At 43.8% G+C, this 9,824-nt stretch overlaps 1 protein-coding gene and 1 pseudogene across 3 annotated transcripts; one reads left to right on the top strand and one right to left on the bottom strand.

Moving 5' to 3' along the window:
• Positions 1-706: 706 nt before the first annotated feature.
• On the top strand, positions 707-3,988 carry LOC136496704 (E3 ubiquitin-protein ligase RMA1H1-like; annotated as a pseudogene).
• A 543-nt stretch (positions 3,989-4,531) lies between these two features.
• Positions 4,532-8,807, bottom strand: LOC136496703 (syntaxin-81-like). 3 transcript variants are annotated; one of them, XM_066492445.1, is made up of 8 exons: positions 7,331-8,805; positions 7,127-7,210; positions 6,933-7,037; positions 6,139-6,288; positions 5,268-5,525; positions 5,039-5,170; positions 4,708-4,754; positions 4,532-4,668 (listed from the first exon to the last, which is right to left on the bottom strand). In XM_066492445.1, exons 1-8 carry the CDS (start codon positions 7,406-7,408, stop codon positions 4,608-4,610), a joined length of 915 nt encoding a protein of 304 aa, XP_066348542.1. In that variant the 5' UTR covers positions 7,409-8,805; the 3' UTR covers positions 4,532-4,607. The 3 variants fall into 3 exon arrangements, with proteins under 3 accessions (XP_066348542.1, XP_066348541.1, XP_066348540.1); XM_066492444.1 differs by having other exon boundaries at positions 4,532-4,754; positions 6,933-7,031; positions 7,331-8,807; XM_066492443.1 differs by having other exon boundaries at positions 4,532-4,754.
• Positions 8,808-9,824: the final 1,017 nt, after the last annotated feature.

Here is a 9,824-nt window from a genome sequence, read left to right as displayed (position 1 = left end):
AGCACTGAAAAAGCGGCAATGGGGGTGACTCGGGAGATGGCAAAACGGGGGAACGCCGGAGCTGATAGGCATTATCTGTTATCTTCATCCGATCAGTACGGACAGAGCGCCCATATTATTGGCAAAACGGGGGGACTTTCCCCGTGGACGTGCACCACCGACAATGTCGACCATGCTGATGCTTCCTGTTGCCTATTGCTAGTGGTGTATAGGATTGGCTCGATTGGATTTAAGCCTTAATCACCATAGCCAATGGCTAGTGCAATCTGTCTGCGGCGTGGTTTTCCCTTTCCCGTCCGATTTTCCAGTTTTAGAAAGCTATATAATAATTATTAAAAATCATTAAAAACGATAGAATATAGCTATTTATTTATTGTATTCGCTTGATTGATATAATATAACTATTATTTTAACAATTAATTTTAAGAAGCTTTTAAAGACCTTCGTGTAAGCCAAGCGGAGCTGTATTTTTTTCCCCTCCTCCCCCTGGTTTAGCCGAGCCGAATCCCCAACTCATTATATACCCTCGACGGAGCCTCCCACCGAAATCCGGCGGCCTCCTCTTCTCATCATTGGCCTGCTCTCCTCCCCCTGCCTTATTATCGTCGGCTGCCGTTCGTCGCCAGAAGCACCGCCGCGGCCTCGCGCCACCGCCCAGAAACCATCTCCCCCTTGCCGCGCCGCCGAGCCTCGTTCGACCGAAGCGCGTTGTGTCAAATTTCTGCGACCTAGCCACCGCCTCCGCCGCCGCCGTCGTCATCATCATCCTCGCTGGTGGTGCTGGACCTGCGTGGAGCGCAGATCCATCCGAGCTCGGATTGATTTCTTCTTCCTTTGCTGGTAAGGAACCCTATTAACTTGGCTTGCACGGCTTGTTCTTTCCTTGTTCGGTAATTGGACGGATGGCTCCATGAGTCGGTTTTGTTTGGTCTTCGCGTTCGTTCATTGTACTTGATAAGCCAAATCTGAACCTCCCTGAGACGGATTCTCCGACCGGTCCATTCTTTTCGTTGTGGTGGATTCGTGTGCAGCTACCAGTTCAGTTTGTATTCCAAAATGTTTCATCGGACCCTTCTTCCTGGCTGGGGTTACAAATTGCATCAATTTGCTTATCTGTTTGAAGCTAGCATTTAATACCTGGCCCTGAAGAAATTTCTCTTGTATAGGTGCGTATGCTTAATACCCATGTGGTTATTTTCTGAAACCTACTAGTAATATAATATAGGCAACCTAATTCACTGGCACGCCTAAATTTAGATCAAACTATTGCGGGCACGCGCTTAAAATCCATAGTATGGTAGCTCATACACGTCCATCCTAGCGGCTTGTTTATTTCTGGAGTTTCACAGCTTCTTCTGTTTGTCAAGCACAACCTTCACCTTCAGTACCAATTCTTTCTGTACATATCTATTAGGCCAGTCATGAACCACAAAACAAAACTAGAACTGTAGGAAAATGATCTCTTTGAGCTTCATTTGTAGGCACCTGATGTAATTAAGATGTGTTTTATAATTAACTTAGAAAAGACTCGCCGAAGCTTTATTTACTTGTATATAAAAATGATGGTGATGGCACATATGGGACCAGAGCGAATTAGAAATTTCCACGAAGTTGGTGGACAAACTATTCATTGTTTCCTTATCAGAGTACAGTAGGTGCAATTATCATTGGGTTATTCTAGTTTTTGTTGATTACTAAATGTTTAAATGATCTTTTCAGTGTGTTTGGTTCCATTGAATATGCCGAGTGCTGTAGCTACTCTACCATTGCTGCAGTCCACATCAGTACCCCCACCTATTGTTGTTTTTCAATGATGCTCCTTTGGAAGAAGCTCCACAACCACAAAAATATCAACATGTCACCGCAAGCATATATTGGAGATTAGGACGAACACCTTTAGCCTATCTCATACTTTCCTTTGTTTATTCATATCTGCTCTTTTGGTGGTCCCCAGCCGTTTGTCTGAATATAAAATCTGTTAGGATCTCTGGTAATCTGTCCATACGTGCCAGCCTTGTCAAAGTCCATGTTTGCAAGCATTTTAAAACTTGAATAGTTTACTATTTTCTTCCTGAGGTATTTTCTAGCTGGACCTTCAACATGGGGCCAAGTCTTGGAGTCAATATATTATGCTGCCATGCCAACATTGCAGATAAGCAAGTGTTTTCATTTCCTTAGATCGATAGATTCTTAACTTGACAATGGCGCAAAAAGTAGCACGCGGATAACTATAACAAAAGGGATACAAACAAAGCGCAACAGTTGTAGTCCCCAGTACTAAATTATTGGAGAATCCATGACTGCTGACTCACACTACCAGGTACTAAAATATTGGAGAATCTATCATTGCTGACTCGGGCTACTAGGAAAGACGATAGATTCTTGGGTAAAAGCACAACCAGCATAGACTCTCAAGGACATTGGCCTCTTAACATGTTTGCAGATTTACCTAACATTTGCTTCAGTTGTCACACTTGTTCAATGTATTCGGATAGACTCCCCGGGACAGGATGATGTGGTGTGGGTCTAAAAGCTGCTTATTACATGGACCCCTCTATCTAGTTCAATTGTTATTGTCTGTTGTATGTACACTTAACTCCTCCTCTGCCTCAGAATTCAGCATCTATTAAAAACTAGAAATGTGTTTTTTCCAGTCTTGTACTTCCTTAGTCCTCCCACACGGTTCGGTAGGTATCCAAATATCATGAACATTTTCAATGCTTGGACTCCATTATCATTTTGTGCAATGAGCTCTGGCGTGTCATGTTGCTTTATCAATTGTATGTATTCCTACTGACCTTCTTTAGTTTCTCCTATTGCAGTACTGTCATAACCGAACTAAAACAGTTTCTGAGAGCAAGCATCACGATTGCCATGGAAACTGGGAGAATGGATCAGCCTTGCATGGCTGCTACCAATAGCCAGCCTTTCGTCTCTGATATTGAACCAGTGAAGAAAGCTAGTGGGGATATGCCTGCGACAACAGGAAGCGGATGCTTCGACTGTAACATCTGCCTTGATTTTGCAGAAGAACCAGTGGTTACTCTCTGTGGCCATTTGTACTGCTGGCCTTGTATCTATGAGTGGCTGCGGCCTGGGGTGGAGTCAACTGCCAGCGACAACAGCAGTTCAGGCAAGGCGCCAATGTCCCGTATGCAAGGCAACACTCTCAGCGGACACCCTTGTGCCACTATACGGCCGGGGAGGGAACTCAAAGAAGTCACTGAATGGCATGGCCATCCCACGCCGCCCCATGGTACACCGTGAGACTGTTGAGCAACAGAATGCACAAAGCAACGTCAATGACCAGCACTACCACCAGAGCATGGAAGACAACCCTCAGCACCAGCCATTGCTGAACGCACACCACCATCCCATTCCCAATGGGGTTGACTTCATCTACCCTCCAGCACCAGTAGGTCGTGGCTTGATCCACTCAACTGCTTTTGGGGTGCTTGGAGGGATGGCAGAAGTTGTGCTTCCTTGGGCGCTCCGTGGCCAGCTGCCAGCGAGCTTGTACTACACGAGCCCATATCATGTTGCGACGCAGAACGTGAACCCCAGGCTGAGGCGGCATCAGATGGAGATCGAGAGGTCCCTGCACCAGATCTGGTTCTTCCTGTGTCTGTTTGTGGTGCTGTGCCTGCTCTTGTTCTGAGACGAAGACTGTTCTATATACGTCTTTGTAGATATTGAAAGTGGGAGGGGGATACTAATGGATATTGCGTATAGTAAACAGGGTAATGGTCTGTGTCGACAAGCATGTGCTTAAGCATGCTGATATAGAGTTGTAATATGATGAGACATGGAGGTGAAATGCATATTTCATTCTTCTCGTCTTAACGTCAGCAATTCCCTGGTCACTGTCAGCCTGTTAGGTTGCCTACCTTCATGTTAGGTTCACCATCGTCTGCTGTGCATTGGTTAGTGTTACTGCCGAGGGCCTTTTCATTTGTATATAAATCGAAAATGATGTTTTGGCTACCAATGTCTGCCCTGTGGCCTCTTTAATTAATCCCTGTTCCTGTCCCAAAATTGACGCTGCAATTTTGTAGCCAGGACGGCAGGTGCTTAAGTGCATTTCCCTTCTGTATGTGATCCATGCATCTGACGCTGATCGGAGCCAATATAGATCGCTTCTGTATGTGATCCATGCATCTGACGCTGATCGGAGCCAATATAAGATTGCGTCGGAGCCAATATAAGATTGCGTCAAAGCTAACAGGGAAGAGCAAAGGAAATATCGACTTGAATGCTTAACAGCTTAAGGTACTCTGGACGACGACGCTGTGGAGAACTTGAGACTGCTAATGACCTGATCAGTAAGGAATTGATGGCCAGGTTCTGCAGAGAGACGTCGAACCATGTTTGTCCTCTCGACAAGTGCTTGAAAGTGCGTACATGGCCCTAGTACAGTGCCCATCGCTTCTGTAGCTTGCACGCCAGAAATGAAATGACAAATCCCGGCATATTCAGATGAACAGCACATTGAACAGTATGCTTGGGAAGTAACAGACTACCTAAAAGGTCAGGACTTTAAATAGACAGACAGCCTTCATAATTTGATCATTTCCCATCAACAAAATACAATGTCTTCGTATACTATTTCAGCTGTTGTACCAGTCAAGAAAAAGAATGGAGAAAGTGAGAACAAAGAAGAAGAGGAGGAGAAAGGTTCTACTGCTGCTGTTGCGCTGGATTGCCTGGGATAGCTCCTTGTTCCCACGCTCCACATTATTTGTAGCTTCAACAGCCTGCGCAGAAGAAGTTCTATGAGGACATGATAATAATCAGGTTTCATGTACTGCATATCCAAATCATGCATTCTTTCAGTTAGGGTGGGGTGGGGGGTGGGGGGGAGGGTTGACCATGGAGGCAATTATTTCTAGACTGTGTTACAAAGCTCTTTCATGGACATACGCTACGACCTTTATACTTTTCAGGTTGATTCATGATTCTGACAGTCCATGGTTTATGTTCACATAGGAAAACACAAGTAACATAAAATTAGTAGAATATGATTCAATGAATCCTATACCTGGTCATATAAATACTGAATCTGTTGAGCTTGTTGTAGAACATGTGTTGACATAAGATGATTAAGTGCTGACATTTCTATCATCTTTGTCTCCGTTTCTTGCACAGCATCAAGAAGACTTGTCAACTCCACCTGAGAAAAGTTTTAGGATACACATGATGCATGGTAATTTAAGTAAAATAACCAAGTTTTTCACTAAATAATAGTTCATATACCATCCACATATTACCTGGAGGGCTTTTGTTTCATCATCCAATAGTTGTTCTTGAACTCTCATAGGTGCTGTGGATACTTCCTGATCTACAATCTTTGATACATCAGATTTTAGAACAAGATTGGACTTGGATGGTTCAGCAGGTTTGATTTCTGGTCTCTTCTGAATCTTCTTCCTTGGCATTGCTCTGTTAATAGCATCTTGAAAACGCATGGACCGAAGACGATCAAATTGTGCAGTTCCTGAGTGAAGACGCTCACTCAAAATTAAAACCTGGTAAAGTTGAACACAAAACAAACAGCTTATTGGAGCTGGGCACACGAAAATTCCTAAAACTACTGCAAAGCAGGGTAGGGTAGTTCAGACTTCAGAACTGATGATTGACTGCCACAAAGATTTGGATATAGAGGAAAAACAACAACAAAGAAAAATAGAGGTAGGTGTTCGCCTGTACATGCTCTTACCTGATGCATCCGTGAACAAGAAAATGAAAGTAGATATTATTCAAGTTCACCTGTTTCGACTGGGCAATCTGTCCTCTAAAGTCACACAGCATAATTTTTTATCCTACCAAATGAAATCAACCAATCGAAGTCTGATATCCTACTACCAACTAGTGAAATATACACCCAACTCAAAGATTTGGAAAGGAAATGTTGAAAACAATCAATCCTCAACAGGACGACCTGTTCAATTGGCTCTAATAAAAGGAAATCTTGGATCACAATACATGTAGCACCGTAACAGGTACTTAAGGAATTACTTTGCCTCATCCTTTAAATGGAATGCATTCAGGTCAGTTCTACTGCTAACTACCTCAAAAAATAAATTAATCCAGCAGAATTTTTTTTAACTATAACAGCAATAGCAAGGAGAATAACCATACCACACCATGCTGATGAGCTATCAAGTCCAACCGGGAATTCTCATCCCTAGTGCCAAGCCATGTCTTTCCACTTCCATTCTTCTCTTCTTCATGGATCCTGTTCTTCAGGATATCAATCTGTTCCTTGCATGCTTTTACAAAAACACCAATCTAATATGCATTGAGTAGTTACAAATAAGTACTAAATTGAGAATAGAAAGCAGGTTATATGAATCAATGTGCAGCGTGCCAGTATGAATATAGGTTGTCAACTAAATAGTCTATACAAGAGGAACACCACATCAATATATCGAAACATAGATTAATAGTATGAACAGAGAGAAGCACAACCTACATTAACTGAATGCCTGAGCATCAAGGAGGACACATGATCGTGAATATATATATAGGCTCTTCAACAAAAATTTTTAGGGCTTTAGGGCTACAGTTTCTATAATTGTAATCCAAGACTAGATCTGTACAGTTGTGGGAAAAAAAACTTGACAGCCAAGTATATATTTTACAAAAAGGTACATAGCATGGTACAGCAATAGGTATCTTTTGTGCCATTGAGCTTCAGCCTTCACTCCTTCAGGCATAAAAGCTTCCATTGAAGTTTTCAAACATTGAAGGCTTCAAGCATATTACAATGCTACAGAACTGTAATGCAATGCCAAACAGGCAAACAACACACTAGACAATTCTTTTATGAACATTAAGCACATAGGTTGAGTTACACACACATTTAAGATTTCATGCATGCATCATCATGCGATAGCAAATCAAAACAAACAACGACAAAATATGCAACTTACTTCATGCTCAATGTTGTCCCTCTCTTGCTCGGTAGTGCGATGCAGGTCCACATAATCCCTCCTGTGCTTCACTATGAACCTCTCGAGTTCCCTGATGCTCTGAAGCTACACATCAACAAAACCCATCAAACAATTACATTGGCAACCTGTCTCACCACATGAAAACAGTAACACAGTCCATCACAGGCTCCTACCGTCTTGATCGCGGCATTAGTGAACGCCGACTTGGGCGAAGGCTTCCGGATGATGAAAGACGACATGAGCGCGGCCAGTTGGGCCTTCATAGCATACACAAGCCAACACAATTAGTCTATGAGCATGAAGAATTGAGGACCATTCGTGCTTCATCACTACGCTGAGGAAGGGGTGCGGATGGAGAGGCTGTGGACGCAACCCACCTCCGTGGATCCATGGGAGAGCGCGGCAACTCGGACGGCCTCTTTAAAGTCCTCCGTCCTGTCCCGAACCCTCGACATCGCCGAGGGAGCAGCAGCAGCAGCAGCCTAGTAGCAGCCGCGGCCTCTTTCGGTCAGATCCACGGATGCTCTTGAGCCGGCGAGATGCTCAGGTCGTGCAATTATGGGACGCAAGCGCAGGGGATCGGCAGGAAGAGCCGACTGCTGCACTTCGGGTCGACAACGGCCGGTGACCGGCGATCCAGCTCGTCGGATTGGGCGGCGAGGTAGGAGCGAGGAGACGGGTCGTCAGGATGGGAGACGCCCCCAATCTTCCTGCCCAAGCATTTTTCCTCTTCTTTCTCCTCTTTCTCGGGTTTTTTCTCTCCCCACATCATCCTACCTCACAAATCAGCATATTGGACCTTGGAAACTTTGATTTGATCCGTAGATCTTCGAGAGTAAGGCATCATCGTTCCCTCCTAGTTTTTTTTTTCAAATCGATTCGGTATATATTAGTCGAATTTTTCAACTTAAGAATCGTCATTACTTAGAGTTCATGCAATTTTAATATTTATATTATACAACGGTAGGATACTAAGGCGTGGAAAAGCTACCAAAACAAGGTAACATCCGCGCACGTTGTTACGATATGGGTTCATTGTTGTGGATCAAATGAGAAACCCTAGGTGTAGGGTTTAATGTTAATTATTTTTTGTTCTTAGAACAAAAATGGTTAAATTGTAGTTATAGCCGGATGACTGAAAATGCCTTCGACCCATTGCCTCTGCCTAGTGGTGTTTCAATGCCCATGTGCTTTTTGCGGTGATCTTTGCAAGGTAGCCAAGTCCGATGAAGATGTCACGTATAGGCAGAGGTATTTGATGTGTTCTAATTTTGTGTTTGAGCCTACAGTCAGCGCCGCATTAACAAGATGGCGAAGAATTGATGTTTGTGTCATATGACATCTTGCATGATTTTTTTGTTTTGTAACAATTGCATTTTTTGCAGACCCCTCCACCGCTCTGTGATTTTAAGCAGTGGATCGACACTGAGATCAAGCCTGAAGACAAAGAATGGATGCAGATCGACACTGAGATCAAGCCTGAAGACAAAGAATGGATGCAGAAACTATTACGGTGAGAGGCAGAGGATAAGGAGATGATGGAGAAGAGACGCGAAGAGGAAGCTACAAAAAAGGAGCACAAGGAAGAGGAGAAAATGAGGCGTGTTGCTACGTACAGGGATGAGAGGGAGAAGAAGCTTGAGCGTGCACGTCGAGAGAAGAAAGCGATAGAGAAGAATCCCGATGCCCTGAAAAAAGGAAAGTGGCCTCGTTGTACTCAGTAGTCTCCATGACTTGCTAGTTTTATGGTTTATTTATGAATAATGTTGTCTATTGTCGGCACGTACTTTTAGTATTATTATGTTGTTTAATATGACATAGTATTGGACTTTTCATTATGTAGTTGTTTTTATTATTTATGGTCATAATATTCAGTATAATGTTACGGACATAGTGAAATGTGATCGCGTGCTGTCAACACAACCTAACGAAGTAGGGCATTATACAATTCAACACACAAAACACATGAAATGACATGTGAGAACATATACTGAACTAGGGTACAGAGTTCCTTCGACTAAACCTAACATGTCTTAGGTGATTAAACCAAACACTAAACACATGGATGTGCCATGTGAATAAGATATGTCATCCTAATAGTATAACCACATAGCAAATTGTGTTGCATATTCTCTACAGTAGCCTTCCATTATTGTTAGTGATGGTGGTGGGGGGTGACGGTAGAGGCCCTTTGTTCTTGTGGTTAGGGCAGGTGTAATATGGATCATTGCAGAGTGTCTCCTATAAATCGACATCATTATTGTTGTCGTCCTATTCGCCGTCCTTGTAACCACTGCTAACTTCTCTTTCTAGATCGAAGATACGGTCCTGCAGGTAGTAGATGTACTCCGGATGCGGATAAATATGTCGAGGATCGACCCACCTAGTGAACACATAGTTTTCTTCGACCAAGAAAGGTTGTAATAAGTACGTCATGTAAGTTGTATAGAAGAGGAACATATTGAAAAAATAAATAGTAGTAGCAATTACCCATGCTCGTGGGCATTTGAAGAAACGACGACCTCCATCTATTCTCTCAGTGAACATCTGCACTAGGCAATCCTCACCATGTGTCGGGTTCATAAACCCGGGGTCCCTCGGGGACCGGCTTTCACGCCAGGGCTTGGCCTAGGAGAACGACCTTCTTTCTTCTAGACCGACCCGAGAGTCTAAAACTCAACAAACCGGAGCACTCACTTTAGGCCCTGGCCGTCTTCGTCCCATCTTTTCGACTAGAGCACTAGCTCAGGCTCAGGCCAACTCCGAACAGCCTCTCCGATCGGAGCGCTAGTATCTGGCCCCGGCTGCCTTCGCACAGCCTCCACTCAGAAAGCCTGACCCGAGGACCACCTCCGACTCCGACCCCGTGTC

Source organism: Miscanthus floridulus, chromosome 12, assembly GCF_019320115.1.
Source record: "Miscanthus floridulus cultivar M001 chromosome 12, ASM1932011v1, whole genome shotgun sequence".
Classification (NCBI taxonomy): domain Eukaryota; kingdom Viridiplantae; phylum Streptophyta; class Magnoliopsida; order Poales; family Poaceae; genus Miscanthus; species Miscanthus floridulus.
The sequence above is the reverse complement of the archived record's forward strand: the minus strand, read 5'-3'. Positions and strand labels throughout refer to the sequence as shown.